The 16,873-nt window shown below is 37.3% G+C and overlaps 2 protein-coding genes and 1 pseudogene across 9 annotated transcripts in view; 2 read left to right on the top strand and 1 right to left on the bottom strand.

Annotated features, from left to right (window-relative positions):
* Window positions 1–5,321, bottom strand: part of MAGED1 (MAGE family member D1) — a 63,698-nt gene extending 58,377 nt beyond the window's left edge. For 3 of the 8 annotated variants that reach the window (XM_025468610.3, XM_025468616.3, XM_035711659.2), the window contains exon 1: window positions 5,247–5,310. The gene's annotated coding sequence lies outside the window, so the exon portion shown is untranslated. Of the gene's footprint in view, window positions 1–5,246 lie in introns of all 8 variants that reach the window. The other 5 variants (XM_025468612.3, XM_025468614.3, XM_025468611.3 and 2 more) reach the window with 4 other exon arrangements.
* A 7,054-nt stretch (window positions 5,322–12,375) lies between these two features.
* On the top strand, window positions 12,376–13,176 carry LOC112673272 (small integral membrane protein 14-like; annotated as a pseudogene).
* Window positions 13,177–14,881: 1,705 nt separating this feature from the next.
* LOC125754599 (ATP synthase subunit d, mitochondrial-like) lies at window positions 14,882–15,470 on the top strand. The gene has a single exon (XM_049107060.1). It carries the CDS (start codon window positions 14,913–14,915, stop codon window positions 15,396–15,398), a length of 486 nt encoding a protein of 161 aa, XP_048963017.1. The 5' UTR covers window positions 14,882–14,912; the 3' UTR covers window positions 15,399–15,470.
* The last annotated feature ends 1,403 nt before the right edge of the window (window positions 15,471–16,873 follow it).

The raw sequence follows: 16,873 nt of genomic DNA, 5'->3' as shown, positions 1-16,873 counted from the left end.
AATACCACCTCAAGGAAGCAATCATCTAAATCCATTTGTTGATAGGATAAGTGACTTAGTTTCTCTAATAAACCAGTGGTCTTTAAAATGGGGGGGTGACTACAGATGGTTAGGAAAAGACTTAAAAGAAAAATATCCAGTGGTAATAAACAGTGGCCCTTGTTTAGATACAGATTTAACAAAGCATAATCTGCCTTTGGCTCAAGTCATGATCCCATGATCCTGGGATCAAGTCCCACATCAAGCTCCCTACATGGAGCCTGCTTCTCCCTCTGCCTATGTCTCCACCTCTCTGTCTCTCCTGAATAAATAAATAATCTTTAAAAAACAAAACAAAGCAAATATAAAATGACATTTTTATTAATATCTTTTTAATGGGACACCTGGGTGGCTCAGCAGTTGAACACCTGCCTTCAGCCCAGGGCAAGATCCTGGGGTCTCGGGATCGAGTCCCACATCAGGCTCCCTGCATGGAGCCTGCCCCTCTCTCTGTGTCTCTCACGAATAAAATCTTTAAAAAAAATAATAGATTTTTAAAAGATTTATTTATTTGAGAGTGTGTGCATGCACAAGCGGGGGGAAGGGCAGAGGGCAAGGGAAAAAGAATCCTGAGCCCAATGCAGGGCTTGATATCATGACCCTGAGATTATGACCTGAGCCAAAATCAAAAGTCGGATGCTTAACCAACTGAGCCACCCAGGTGCCCCTAAAAAGACATCTTTGAGACAATCATGGAAATTTGAATATAGCCTGGGTATTAGATAATATAAGGAATTACTGTTAATCCTATTAAGTATAATGGCCCTGTGGTTACTTAGTATAATGCATTTAAGAGTTAGAGATGTATAGTGAGTTATTTACCTGTGTAATGACATAATGTTTGGGATTGCTTTAAAATACCCCAGGGAAAAAAGTGGGTGAGGAGAAAAGATCAAAGGAATTTGTACAAATGGTATTAATTGTTGAAGCTGTGGAATGGATACATGTTTGTCTATTTTACTAACTTTAAATGTATTTGAAAATTTTAGTAATAAATGAAAAAAGGAGCCAACGTCAAGGGTTCCAACTAGCTTCTTCCAAACTGGATAGTTTGATCAACAGAAGAAATGATGACTGCAATGGATTGAAAAGTACTAAATATATAAATATGCACAAGTTGAACAAATAGAGAAAAGGACAACAAAAACATCTCAAAAAATATAAATATACCTTATGGGTGATGGTTTTAAATACCAGCTTTAAGACTTATATTTTGCATTTTATAAATAACAGGTCCCTCAGCAGGATTTCTTCCTCTCCCTACCTCTTTATTATTTGATTTTTACCTTTATTCTTTTGTATATGATATACAGTGATAAGAGCATGGGATATTATAGAACTATGCATTTGAATGTGAAGAGCTTTTGAGGCTTTTTAAAAAATATTTTATTTATTTATTCATGAGAGACACACAGAGAGAGGCAGAGACATAGGCAGAGGGAGAAGCAGGTTCCTCGCAGGGAGCCCGATGCGGGACATGCCCTGAGCCGAAAATAGACACTCAACCACTAAGCCACCCAGGCGTCCCAGCTTTTGAAGCTTTGTAATTGAACAAGTTTCTTAACCAATTTGATTCCTTTCCTTTCCTATTAAATGGAAGAATTTGTACATCATAATTCTTTTTTTTGTTTTAATTAAATAAAATGTTATACATTGCCTGATGATAAATAGAACCTTAGTAAGCACCACTTGTCTTTTTTAAAACAGAAATATCAGCTATGAAAGGCACATTGGGAAAAAGAAAGAAATTTGAAAACGGATTAAGTGGGGCACCTGGGTGGTTCAGTCGGTTCAGCGTCTGCCTTCGGCTCAGGTCATGATCCCAGGTCCTAGGATGGAACCCCACATTGGGCTCCCTGCTCAGCAAGGAGTCTGCTTCTCCCTCTCCCTCTATCCCCACTCATGCTCTGTCTCTCTGTCATAAATAAAATCTTTAAAAAAACTTTTAATTAAAAAAAGAAAATGTATAGGTATTAGATGATATTAGGAAATTATTCTTAATTTTTATTGGTGACATAATGGTAATTAAATTATCTATAAAATGTCCCTAATATTAGGAGATAAACACTGAGATATTTAAGGGTAAAGTGCCATGATGTATGTTTCTCAAATGGATGTATTAAGTGGTATTTCAATCAAAATGTCAAGAAGAATTTTTGTGGAAATTGATGAGCTGAGTCTAAAATGCATATGAGGGACGCCTGGGTGGCTCAGCAGTTGAGCGTCTGATTTGGCTCAGGGCATGATCCAGGAGACCCAGGATCAAGTCCCACATCCGGCTTCCTGCACGGGGCCTGCTTCTCCCTCTGCCTCTGTCTCTGCCTCTCCCTCTCTCTGTCTCTCATGAGTAAATAAATAAAATATTTTTTAAAAATGCATATGAAAATTCAAAAGACCAAGAATCACTAGGCATTATTGAAAAAAAAAGAACAAAACTGTAAGACTAAATGACTATATACATATGATATATATTATAAAAGGACATCCATTATAACAGTGGTACTTATATAAGGATAGAAAAATTAACCAAACAGAACAAAATTCAGAAGAAATAAACCCACATAAATAACTTAGTCATTTGATTTATGAAAAACATGACTCTATAGGAGGGAAATAGCTATCTTTTCAATAGTGATATTAGGTTGATTAAATATCTGCTTTTTTAAAGAGTGGGAGCATGAGGTGAAGTGGGGGCACAGAGGGAGAGGCAGAAGTAGACTCTCCGCTGAATAAAGAGTCGAATACAGGGCTTGATCCCAGGACCCTGGGATCATGAAATGAGCCAAAGGCAGACATTTAACCGACTGAGCCACTCAGGCACCCTTGAATGTCCATTTCAAAAAATGTACAAAAGGGGGGCCTTTACGCATACCAATAACTCATACTGAAAACATACAAAGAAATCAATTACAAATAAATTGTGAATACAAATGAAAGATCAAACAATACCACCACATAGGTTAAGCAGGCTCCCTGTAGGAAGCCTGATGCGGGACTCAATCCCAAAACCCAAGGATCACGACCTGAGCCAAAGGCAGATGCTCAACTACCTAGTCACCCAGGCATCCCAGGGCCAACTATATTTAAAAGATTGCCTGTACAGACAGACAAGTACTCAATTCCTCCAATTTAACATACCAAACATTTATGGGCAACATATCATGAGCACACAGTGATAAGAGCAGTGAGAGAGGTAAGCAAATATGCTGTAGGATAGCACACAATGCACTGCGGATAAAAGATTGAAGAAGACGTGAGGATGGATGTAAAGATACGTCTTCTAGACGTATTAGGTATGTAACTAACAACATACCTAAATGTATGTAAAGACATGTCTTCCTAGAGGGCTGGTAACTAACAACATACCTAATTGATAGCAAGAAGCTCGCCAAGATTAAAAAACAAAAGAATATGGGAAATGTATGTGCCTGGATTAGGTTATTTCAGTATGTAGAGTGCTACATTAAAGCCATGCAAAAAAGTGACAATGGGCAAGGGGGGTGTGGAAGCAGAGTGAACAAATACAGAGACACCAACATAAGATATATCCTGTTTTTCCCATTAATAGCTGTACATAGTTCGTGCCCTCACTTCCTTTAGGTTTCTGCTCAAATGTTGCCTTACCAGGGAAGCCTTCCTCACCATCCCTATTTAAAATACTACATCTCCTCTCCATTACAACTTACTCATATTTACTATATATTCATTTACTGTCTCTCAACTAAAGTTTAATAAGCTTTTTATTTTCCACTGTTGTATCCTCAGTGCTTAACACTGTCTGACACATAAAGTTATTCAATAAAAAAATTCTTAGATGAATAAATGATGGTTGCACACTGGGTTGAAGCCGTGGGATATTTAAATGCTGTGTTACTATAACTTGACTAGAGAATACAGAGACATCAGCAATACCCTTCAAAAAAGTTTTTAAGTGTTTTAGTATCATGAAGTCGAGCCTGACTTTTTTCTAAACGAACTGAAAATTACACCTAGCCCAGAAAAAGATTTACGTCTTATTTTGGCAAGTATAACACACTAGTTACAGGAGGAAAGGAATAAATTGCTTGTTCAAGGGAATTCTTGGTGAATAAATTCCTCTTTAGAGCCTGAATAATCCTGACACTCATTTTAAGTTTAATGATCATATCCCCTCTCTTGGGTAAAAAATTGAATAATAAATTGTGATTAACTAACGTTCTCACGAGACAAAGTAAACATGATGAATGGAACAGAAAAATATATTTCACCTTGCACGAAATAGAGAATACTTGCGAAGTTCCCAGGAAAACTTTGAAAATCTGTCAGCTTGCTGTTCAATGTTGCCACCAAAGACCAGAAAAAGATTTGAATAGGCATAACTCATATGAAAAAATAAATTTGTGATTGGATGTCATATCCGTCAACCATTTCTGTCCTATGACAAGTTCTAAAGGAGATGGGAAAGCTTCGACCATCAAGAATTGACACAAGTTTTACAGGCAAAACCCCTATGACTGCTCCTCTAAAAAGTGGGGATTGAGTTCTGTGCCAATTTTTTTTTTTTTTTTATGTCAGGAGGGTTAAAATCAGTGCAGTTTCTGATGTATCATTTTGGTTAAGAGTAAAAATAAACTCAGCAATAATATAATAATCTGAACAAGCTCCTGTGTCTTAGGACTAAAATTTCTGCCACTGCTTATTTTAAGGAAATAAAAGAGTTGACCTTGAAACTGAAGTCACACCTGGTTTTGGCAAGTTTTTAATTCAAAGGACTCTGAAAGAGGCGGGCAGGAGGGGCGGGGGGGGTGGAAAGTAAAGTACTGGAGCTGAAGAAAAAGGAAGGGCGTAGATTCCTAACGGGAGAAGGGGGTTGCAAAAGTTTTGAGGCTAAAAGGGGCCGGGGAAGAAGGTGGAAGTTAAGAGGTAGGAAAAAAATCTGTGGTAGAGGAAATGGCCCAGGCTCAGAAATATCAGGAAGAGGATCTGGGGTAACGAGGAGAGGTGAAGAATGACCAGGGATAAAAGGACAAAAATAGAGAGGGAGGACAGCCTGCCATCTTCAGAATAGGTAGACAGGCGACCGGAACCATAAGCGTCAGAAACATCCTTCACACAATGTGCTCTGGGGATGAAATCTTTCCACCCCATGTTGAAGCAAGGAGGAAAGCTTCCCGGGAGGGTTTGGAGACTCACTTGTGAAAATTATGAGCCTCTTTCTTTCCACTCACCTCAGTGAAGAAAGCCCCGACACAACGATGGCGTAACCGGAAGCGCTATTTTCCTTCGTTTGGCGGAAACTTATTTTCCGACGCCACGCCCCCTTTACAGGCAACTTCCTGTGCCTCTCTAGCAAGCTTTTACAATACTTTATTGCTCTGGCTTTCAGCGTATCAGAAGCTGGTTAGTGATGTGAACCGGCTCAGAGACAGTAACTTTTTACTAATTAAAGCTCTAGGGTCGCCTGGGTAGTTCAGCGGTTTAGAGCCTGCCTTTGGCCCGGGGCGTGATCCTGGAGTCCCGGGATTGAGTCCCATATCGGGCTCCCTCTCCCTCTGCCTCTCTCTTTCTGTGTCTCTTATGGATAAATAAAATCTTTATTTTTTTAAAGATTTTATTTATTTATTCATGAGAGACACACAGAGAGAGGCAGGCAGAGACACAGGCAGAGGGAGAAGCAGGCTCCACGCAGGGAGCCCCATGTGGGACTCGATCCCGGGTCTCCAGGATCACACCCCGGGCTGAAGGCGGCGCTAAACCGCCGAGCCACCGGGGCTGCCCTAAAATCTTTAAAAAAAAGAAATTTTAACTCTAGTCATCCGAAGAACTGCATTATTTCAGCCAAACCCCACATATCCAAATTTGTCACCTCGCCTTATTGATTTAGCCCTTAAAATACCTTCCTAACCCTTAGTGCCTTGACTCTTGGATGCCAACAGTTATGTATTTGCCATACTGGTTTACCATTTTCTAACATACCATGTTGAGTAAAAAGTTCATTTTTATAAGTGGCATACTTCGATTTCGAGATTTTAAAAAATCTTAGATCTGAATCATTTTTGTCTCGGAATAGTATCCAAAGAGTTACATGCTATACTCAAATTAACAAATAAAGGTAAATTCATCTAGAAAGCATTCTTGTATATGTATATACCCCCCCCCAAGAAAATGACAACTGACAAAATTTTCTTTTTTTAAGATTTTATTTATTTATTTATTTATTATGAGAGACACAGGCAGAGGGAGAAGCAAGCTCCATGCAGGAAGCTCGACGTGGGACTCGATCCGGGGTCCCCAGGGTCATGCCCTGGGCTGAAGGCAGGTGCTAAACCGCTGAGCCACCCAGGGATTCCCAAAATTTTCAATAATAAGAATAATCCTTACTCTGGTTAAAAGTTCAATATTGAATCACCTATTGCCACTACCTCCAGAAAACACTGGGTCCAAAATCTGTACCTGTTTTCCTTTTTTGTGGTTATTTTCAGTCAATCTACTACTATACAGTGAGCATCTACCATGTCCCAAATACTGCGCTACACTCATGGGCATTGCAGTAGGAACCCACAGCTTAGGAGCTAAACGTGACATTTTAAACACATAAGAGCCTGGCATAAAATAGGTGATTATTGATGTTTGTCAGATGAATAAATAACCAAAATGTGATCAGGGAAATGACAGGGGCCAGCACCAGGTTCTTACTTTTGATGGTATTTTTATAGTTCATTTCAACATTTTAACTCATATTTTGTCATTCAAACAGCAGATTCTGAACAACCACTCAGCGTAAGGTTCCGTTCCTGATATTGCCCATATAAAGAAGAATAAGACTCAGTCCTGGATTTCAAGACCCTCCAAACAGTGGGGGAAATGAATACATAAACAAGTAGCAACGCTATAATGCGACAAAATAATAGGTAAAGGAGACCTTGTAGGAACTATGACTATCCCATTGATTGGTGAATACTAAAAACCTAAAATACACCTTATCTACTAGAGAGTGCTCAATAAAGATTTGTTTAATGTTGAATAGATTATTGAATGGACGAATGAAAGGGAAGAATGGCAGTGGACTTGAAGTATACTGTGAAAGGAGTAGTAATGGGTCATGAATCTGAATGTTAGAAGAGGCCAGAGAAGGAAGGATCATGGAGTTTGAGCTTAATTATGAGGAAAACAGAAAGCCAAAGAAAAATTTTAAGCAAGAAAGTATTTAGTAATATTTAAAACCAGAATACAGAAAATGGGTTGTACTGGTGCAATCTGGAGGCAGAGAGGTTGATTCAGAGGATATTGGTGTAATCAAAGAATAAATACAGAAAATTAGGGGCTTATGCTATTAATAATTAATTGTATTTGGGAATTGAGGTGGAAAAGTTAGCCAGTGGATTATCAGAAATCCAGAGGCATCGAAATCTGATAATTTTTCCTCGACTTCCTCCACATTCAAAATTTTGACAAATCCATGCAACAAATATTTATCGAACAGTTAATATGCACCAGGCTCTGAGGATAGAGCCATGACCAAAATGGATAAAAATTTCTGCCCTCACAGGAACTACATTTTTGTGTCGGATAATAAAATATTTAAGAAAAAACATACCAGAAGGTGACAAGTATTATGAAGAAACAAAGCAAGTAAGTAGGATAGCAATGTACACAGGGGAAGAGGAGACGAATGCTATTATGGAAAAACTCACTGAAAGGATGATATATGAATAGTTACAGATTTCATCCATTTCTCTCAGTCATCAGGATCACTTAGTTCAAACCCTCCATGTTTCTCCCCAAATCCCAACTCCTTAGCATGGTATACAAAAACCTTGGTAGTCTAACTTTGTCTCTCTCTCTCTCCAGGCTCCTCTCTAACTACTCAGCTTTTCCTTTTCCCACCCTAAGTCAAAGTCTCATACAAGTGCTTACAATTTGGAAAGCGCACTGAGACCTCAAATCTACATGCTTTCACACCCTGCTATCTAGTATCACCTTTCATAGATCAGCTCATATTTTATCTCTATCATTAAGCCTTGCTGACTCTTCCTTCCACTCCTTAATCAAAACCAGACAACTGTTCCTCTTTTCTGCTTCCACCATGTACCTTGTTCTTATCACTTTATTTTATTCACTCGACAAACATTTGTTAGTCAACTACTGTGTGCTTGTCACTGTTCAAGGCAATACAGATACATGTTTAATTAAAGGAGTGGAAAAAAATCCTCACACATTTGAAACTTACATTTTAGTGAGGAAGACAAGCAATAAGCAAAATAACATAATAAATACGAATTTATAAAGCTGTAGTTCTTGCCTCTGGGTGCCCATTATAACCACATGCATTATTTTCTATATATCATATATTATAATAAAGATATAAAGAATAATTTTAGAGGTGCCTGGGTGGCTCAGTCAGATAAGCATCTGGCTTTCAGCTCAGTTCATGATCCAGGGTCCAGGGATCAAGCCCCTGCTCAGCAGGAAGCCTACTTCTCCCTCTTCCTCTACTCTCCCCCTACTCATGTTCTCTTCCACTTACTCTGCTCTCTCTCTCTCATGTAAATAAATAAATAATCTTTTTTAAAAAGAATAATTTTAAACAGGTACCCAAAACTGACACAAAATCATATGCAGTAAAAATTTTCTACCTTATACCTGGCCCCTAGTCATCTGGTGAGTTTCTTAGTTATTCTTTCAAAGATATTTTATACATAAAGTAAACACACACATATTTTTTAACATTTTTGCCAAACAATAGCATATAATACAAACCATTTTGCATCAATATTTTTTTTTACTTAACTATATATGCAGGCATGTGTTTCACCTTGTTACATATAAAGAGATCTGTCTTTTCTTAAAATTACACATAATAGATTACTTTTTTGGTATGAACAGTACCATGAACATTAACACATGCATAGATTCATGTTACCACACCACAATCAGGATACATAACAATCCCATAACCCCCCAAAGTCTCTATGATATCCTGTTTTAGTCACACAGTCTTCCTTACCCACAAATCCTAACAAAGACTCCTGTTCTCTTTCTTCTTAAAAAAAAATTTTTTTAAAGACTTTATTTATTTATTTATTCATGACAGACACACACAGAGAGAGAGAGAGAGAGAGAGGCAGAGACACAGGCAGAGGGAGAAGCAGACGCCATGCAGGGAGCCCGATGTGGGACTCAATCCCGGGTCTCCAGGATCACACCCCGGGCTGAAGGCGGTGCTAAACCGCTGGGCCACCAGGGCTGCCCTCCTGTTTTCTTTCAATCTAGTTTCTGCTTTTCTAAAATGTCATACATGGAAGCATAGAACAAGTAACCTATTGAGACAGGCTTTTTTTGCTTAGGATAACACCTTTGAGATTCATCCAAGTTGTTATATGTATCATTTGTTCATTAGTTTTTTTATTTTTGAATAGTACTTCATTGTATAGATTATCACAAATTTTTTATCCATTCACCAATTGAAACATTTGGGTAGTTTTCACTTCTGGAGATGATGAATTAAAAGACTATAATATTCATATGCAGTTTTTTGTATGAATATAGTTTTAATATCTCGAAAGAAATACCTAGGAGTAGGATTGGTCATGAATGGTTACGGTACGTGGAAGTTTAACTTTTTAAGAAACTGCAAAATGTTTTTCCCTTTCCAATTAGTATTATGTTGTTTCTTAACTTTTTAAGTTGTTTTAACTTAACTTTTTAAGAAACTGCAAAATGTTTTCCCCTTTCCAATTAGTATTATGTTGTTTCTTCATGAGTAGTTGTACCATTTTGGACTTCCGCTACGATGTTGACTAGGAGTGATGAGAAGAATCTTTTTGCTTTGTTCCAGAAATTAAAGGGAAAACATTCTATTTTTCAGCATTAAGTAAAGCAGGAATGGCTATAATATTAGAAAAAAATAGACTTGAAAACAGAAAAATTTATTACAAGTAAATAAAAACATTTTATAATGATAACAGAGTATATCCATCTGTAAGATATTAAAAATACAAACACAGATGCATATGCACCTAAAACTGGAGCCCCAAAGAAGAGAAACAAAGTCATAGAATTGAAGAATGTTAAGGAGAATTCAACAATAGTTGGAAACTTTAACGCTCCACTTTCAGGAATGTATAGGACAACAAAGCAGAAGATCAACAAGGAAACAGAAGACTTGAACAACAATATAAAGAAACGAGACTTAATAATAAACTCCCCTTTAACAAGGTAGAATACATATTCTTCTCAAGTACACATGGAACCTTACCCAGGATAAACAATATGTTAGGCCATAAAATAAGCTTCAATAAATTGAAAATCAACAAAATAAACAAAAAATGTTTCTCTGAAAAGACTAACAAATTCATAAATCTTTAGCTAAACAGAACAAGAAAAAAAAGAGAAGACTCAAATTACTAAAAGAAGTAATGAGACAGCAGTTGTTACTACTGACATTAAAGAAAGAGAAAGAATGTAAGAGAATACTATGAATAACTGTTTGCCAATAAATTAGATAACCTAGGTGAAATGGACATATTCCTAGAAAGAAACAAACTACTGAAACAAATTCAAGAAGTAGAAAATCAGAGTAGACCTATAACAACTAGAGATTGAATTTGTAATTTAAAAAACTTCTCACAAGAAAAAGCCCATATCCAAATTCTTTTAAATAACTAATTATAATCAATACAAATTCTTTACAAATTGTTACAGAAAATAGAAGAGAAACATTTTCCAAATTCTGTAAGGCTGGTATTTTCCTACAAATAAAAGTAGACAAAAGCATGAGCAGAAAAGAAAACCACAAGCATTTATGCCAAAATCCTCAATAAAATGCTAACAAATCAGGACGCCTGGGTGGCTCAGTGGTTGAGTGTCTGCCTTGAGTCCTACATTGGGCTCCCTGCAGGAAGTCTGCTTCTCCCTCTGCCTATGTCTCTGCCTCTCTGTGTGTCTTTCATGAATAAAAAAAAATTTTTTTAAATACTGTCAAACCAAACTCACTGACAAGAATTATAGAATTAAAGAATTATACTTCATGATCAAGTGGAATATATTCTAGAAATGCAAAGTTGGTATAACATCTGAAAATCTATTAAAGTAAGATGATATCATATCAATAAAATAAAGGACAAAACCCAAATAATCATTTGGACAAACAGAAAAAGCATTTTACAAAATCCAACACCTTTTCATGAAAATAAATAAATTAAATAAATAAATAAATAAATAAATAAATAAATAAATAAATAAACAAAACATCAAACTAGGAATAGAATGAAGCTTCCTCAACCCTACCTCATACTATATACACAAATTAGCAAAACGTGGATCATAGGACTAAATATAAGTGCTGAAGCTATGCAAATCTAAGAAGAAAATATAGAAGTAAATCTTTCTGACTACTAGTTAGACAAAGTCCTTTTAGATAGGATACAAATGTCCAAATAACAAAATAAAAAACTAATAGGTGAACTTGGACTTACAAAATTAAAATCTTTCATGCTTCAGTGGATACCATCAAGAAAGCGAAAACCCTCAAAATGGGAGAAAATGTTTGTCAATCATATATCTGATAAAGGACTTGTATATATTATATATAAAGAATTTGTACAACTCAAAAACAAAGACAAATAACTCAACTTAAAATATGGGCGATAGATAGAAATGGACATTCCTCAAATGGCGAGTGAGTACATGAAAAGATACTCAACATCATTAGCCATCAGGAAAATGTATATCAAAGCCACGAAGAGAGGAATTATAAATATAACCTTGTCAGTTATTCAGACCGTCAACCAGCCCTGTCTCAGGGACCCAAAGATTGAGGGTTTTTAAAAAAATATTATATTTATTCATGAGAGACACACACGCACACACAGAGGCAGAGACACAGGCAGAGAGAGAAGCAGGCTCCGTGCAGGGAGCCCAACGTGGGACTTGATCCCAGGTGCTGAAGGCGGCGCTAAAATGCTGAGCCACCCGGGCTGCCCAAGATTGAGTTTTTGAGAAAGATTATGGTAATAAAAGCAGGATGCAAAAATAAAAGGAACCATAACAATTCCCTGAGGATGGAATCTGAGATAATTTTGATAATGATCAAGGTGAGGAAACCTGGAGGCATATTAAACCTCCCTAGGTTTATTCAAAGCCATTTAGGTAGAATTTGGCAAGAACTGAAGTTTCTGAAGACTAAGTGAGAACAGAATTAAAGAAATATTCCGAAAACAGAGGAGGGGAGGAAGCCAGCGGCCAGGAGCAGCAGCGGCTTCGGGCGCCCGAGCAGCCAGTTCCGGAAGCTTCAGGCGGTCTTTCTGCGGAGCCTTGGTCCCAGCCCCCATCTTCCCCGACCCATCGGTTGTTGTCTGGGCAGATTTAAACAGTCAAGTTAAATCAAGCTGGGCAATCATGGCAGAAGGTGGATTCGATCCTCGTGAATGTGTTTGCTCTCATGAGCAGCATGCAATGAGAAGGCTGATCAATTTCTTGAGGCAGTCTCAGTCCTACTGCACAGACAGCATGTCTTCAGGAATTACCAGGGCCCTCTGGTGATAATGGCATCAGTATTACCATGATCTTGATGACCTGGATGGTTATTGCAGTGATCTTGTTTCTACTGAGACCTCCTAATTTAAGAGGATCCAACCTAACTGGCAAGCCAACCAGTCCTCATAATGGACAAGATCCAACAGCCCCTCCTGTGGACTAACTGTGATACAGGCAGTGAAAATAGTTAACACCTTGCACGACCAAATAAACGAAGATGACCAGAGTACTCTTAATCCCATTTGACTGTTTTTCCTTTGGCATCTGCAATATGGGATGGTATTGTTTCCATGAGCTTCTAGAAATTTCACTTGCAAGCTTATTTTTGCTTCCTGAGTTGTCACCATTCCTTTTTACAGTATATTTGAGTAAATAATTATATTTAAAAAGTTACATGGGCTTTTTTGGTTATCCTAAACTTAAACATTCTACCCATTCTATTTGTAACTGTGATCATAATTTTTGGTGATGATTTCTGGCCTGATTGAAGGAAATTTGAGATCTCTGCCCTTAAATATTTTAAATAGTTTTGATGGGTTTTAAAATTGCTTTTTTTCATAAGATATTTATAAAGTTACTTGGGGTTGTCTGAGATTGTATGAAAAAAATTAGAACCACACTGTATTTACATTTACCTTGATGCTTTTTAGTGGGTGGCGTTTTTTCTAGTTCTTGGGACTGTGGCTGTTGTGCCCAAGATTGCGAATCCGAGAAACCACCAAGGAGCCCACACTGATGCAAGCGCATGAGGGTTTATTTGCAAGCTAGAGCTTGGGTCCAAGTATACCCGACACAGCAGAGCAAGGACTTGGACCCCGAAGTGGGTTACAGCTGGGTTTTTTATAGGCTGGTCTAGGGGATTTTCAGAAGGGGTGGAAAAATTTCTCAAATTCTGTTTACATTCTGATATGGGACCTTCAAGGGCATTGAGCTCTGTTCCCATTCTAATATGGGACTTTCCACCATGGACGTGGGCTCTGTTGTCTTTCTGATATGGGATTCCCTGCCGAGGACATTGGGGACATTCTGCAGTTTTTCCCATAAGGTTCAGCTCTTATTCACAGGGGCCTAAGATGGCTGTACTTGTGCTAATGCTAAACTTTAGGTGGGATGGCCTTAATTTTTCTCAGCCTCCACGGTGGCAGCCTTTGGAATATTTTACAAATCTGTGTCATCCACTACAGCTGGCTTATGTGGCTAGAAAAGGAGGGGGAAAGAAATAGTTGTTTACTAAGTTTTTTATTCCCACAAAAATGTCTAATATTAGGAGAACTTTAAATAAACATGACTTAAATATGGTGGATGATTTACAGCCCATCATAGCTCACAAAGTTCACGAAAGGAGGAAAAAAGTTCATTCTTTCTGCCTTTGCCAGGTATATTCTATACAGTAATAATTTAAGCTATAATTTATTTGTTAAATGAGTGCCTCTCAGGAACCTTCTTTTCCATTCTAACACTTCCCTGTTAAATGGAACTATCTTAAAGCTGTATTGGGGGCCTATTTCGTTACTGAGATTTGAATGCTATTTACTTATTTAGTCTATTTTTTTTTCTGTGAAGAAAAAATCGAGTCTTTTGTTATCCTTCTGACTTTAGAAAATATTTGATGAATTCTTGGTTTACTCTGAGGGAAAAGGAAGAAAATGAAAAAACAATCAAGGATCTTTTTCTCACCCCTTATCTCATTCTTATTTAGTAATAAGATGGATTGGGCAGCCCTGGTGGCTCAGCGGTTTAGCACTGCCTTCAGCCCAGGGTATGATCCTGGAGACCCAAGATGGAGTCCCACGTGAGGCCCCCTGCATGGGGCCTGCTTCTCCCTCTGCCTGTGTCTCTGCCTCTCTCTGTCTCTTTGTCTCCCATGAACAAATAAATAAAATCTTAAAAAAAATTAATAAGATGAATTGGGGTGGGGAGCTCCATTAATAAAAGTAAGATTTTGAAATGTATAAAAAGTAAAAGGTTACATTGTTTTGCTCACTTTGAAAGAAAACAAATACACATGGCATAAAAACAAGTCTGCATGACCTATGTGGTTATGGAATTTTTTTCTTAGCAAGTGATTACAGATGGTTTATGGAGACTAGAAGATATTTTGCTATCATGTAAGGATTTCCCCCCCCAGATCAGTCTAGCCTTTCACTGTATCGATCTGAGAAATTACTTGTATGAATTAATAAACTTCTCTATATCATTGTACTGTTTTTTAAAAAAGAAATGTTCCTTTTAAAGTATTATTTTATTTATTGGTTGCTGAGGTATGGGAAACATGAAATATTGGTAATTGGCAGACAAAAAAATCTGTAAACTCGGCTGTGGACCGTGGGCTGCCGGGGTTGGTGAAGGATCTCAAGATGGCTGGGCGAAAACTTGCTCTAAAAACCATTGACTGGGTAGCTTTTGGGGAGATCATACCCCGAAACCAGAAGGCCATTGCCAACTCCCTGAAATCCTGGAATGAGATGCTTACCTCCAGGTTGGCTACTCTTCCTGAGAAACCACCTGCTATTGACTGGGCTTACTACAAGGCCAATGTGGCAAAGGCTGGCTTGGTAGATGACTTTGAGAAGAAGTTTAATGCCCTGAAGTTTCCTGTGCCAGAGGATAAATACACTGTTCAGGTGGATGCTGAGGAAAAAGAAGATGTGAAAAGCTGTGCTGAATTTTTGTCCCTCTCAAAGGCCAGGATTGAAGAATATGAAAAAGAGCTGGAGAAGATGAAGAACATAATTCCATTTGATCAGATGACCATTGAGGACCTGAATGAAGTCTTCCCAGAAACCAAATTAGACAAGAAGAAGTATCCCTATTGGCCTCACAAGCCAATTGAAAATTTATAAACTTGAGTTGAGGAGAAAGCCCCGGCCTTCATATTATAAACATTGGACATTAAAAATAATGATACGGTAAAAAAAAATCGTAAACTCAGAAAAGAATATCATTTAAAAACAAAAACTTTGACTTATTGCATAGACAAAAAATGAAAAAGAGTAAGTCATTATTTTTCCCGATTAAAATCATGATCATAATTCCATTAGCATCACTCATTTTTGCTACCATCTACCAATATTCTACTATGTGAATGATAAACAACAGATAACAGTGAGATTGGGGTGGGTTTTAGTGTCAAACTGGTTTTAGTGTCAAACTGTCCTGTGTATATTATGACCATTACTGTACATTTAGGCCCAGTATTTTGGGGAAAATTGTTGGCAAGAATGTGGAGAAAAGGAAACACTCTTGCACTGCTAATGGTAGTGTAAATTGGTGTCACAACTATGGAAAATAGTATGAAGCTTATTTGAATATTAAAAATAGAACTACCATATGATCCAGGAATTCCACTTCTGGATATTTATCCAAAGAAAATAAGATCACTAATTTGAAAAGAATCTATGGACCCCCATGTTCATTGCAGCACTATTTACAATAGCCAATATATGTAAGCAATTTAGTGTCTATCAGTGGAAAAATGGATAAAGAAGATGTGTTATACACACACACACTCCACAGTGGAATACTATTCATCCAAAAAAGAAGGAAATCTTGCTATTTGCAACATCATGGATGGGCCTTGAGGGCATTATGCTAAGTGAAATAAGTCAGAGTAAGACAAGTACCATATGATCCTGCTTACAGTGGAATTTAAAACAAAACAAAAACCAAGCTCAGACACAGACAACACCTGGTTGCCAAAGGCAGAGGGTAGGGGGTCAGCAAAATGGGTGAAGGGGGTCAAAAGACATAAACCTCCAATTATAAAATAAATATATTTTGGGGTGTAATATAAGCGTGTTGACTATAGTTATATTAACTATACTGCATTGCATTGAAAGTTGCTAAGAGAGTAAACCTTAAAAGTTCTCATCACAAGAAAAAAATTCTTTTGTATAACTATGTATAATGATAGATATTAACTAGACTTGTGGTGATCATTTCACAATATATATGTGTACTGAATCACTATGTTATACAGCTGAAATTAATATAATGTTATATGTCAATTATACCTCAACAAAAAAAGCAAAAAGTTTACTGTATTTTGAAATTGCCAACTGCAAAAAAAATACAGAATATATAAAATGAGACTACTTATAGAAGACAGGGATTTATAGTTGAAGTGTGGCAGCAATAAAATTATATGGCTTTATTCTGACAGTAGCGTAAGTTTCTTCAAGGTCAAAATGAAGAGCAAGGTAGTTTTCTTTCTTTTTTTTTAAGATTTTATTCATTTGTTCATGAGAGACAGAGAGAGAAGCAGAAACATAGGCAGAGGGAGAAGCAGGCTCCATGCAGGGAGCCTGATGTGGGACTT

Source organism: Canis lupus, chromosome X, assembly GCF_003254725.2.
Source record: "Canis lupus dingo isolate Sandy chromosome X, ASM325472v2, whole genome shotgun sequence".
Classification (NCBI taxonomy): Eukaryota; Metazoa; Chordata; class Mammalia; order Carnivora; family Canidae; genus Canis; species Canis lupus.
Note: the sequence above shows the minus strand (reverse complement) of the source record. Positions and strands in the feature narration are given on the sequence as shown.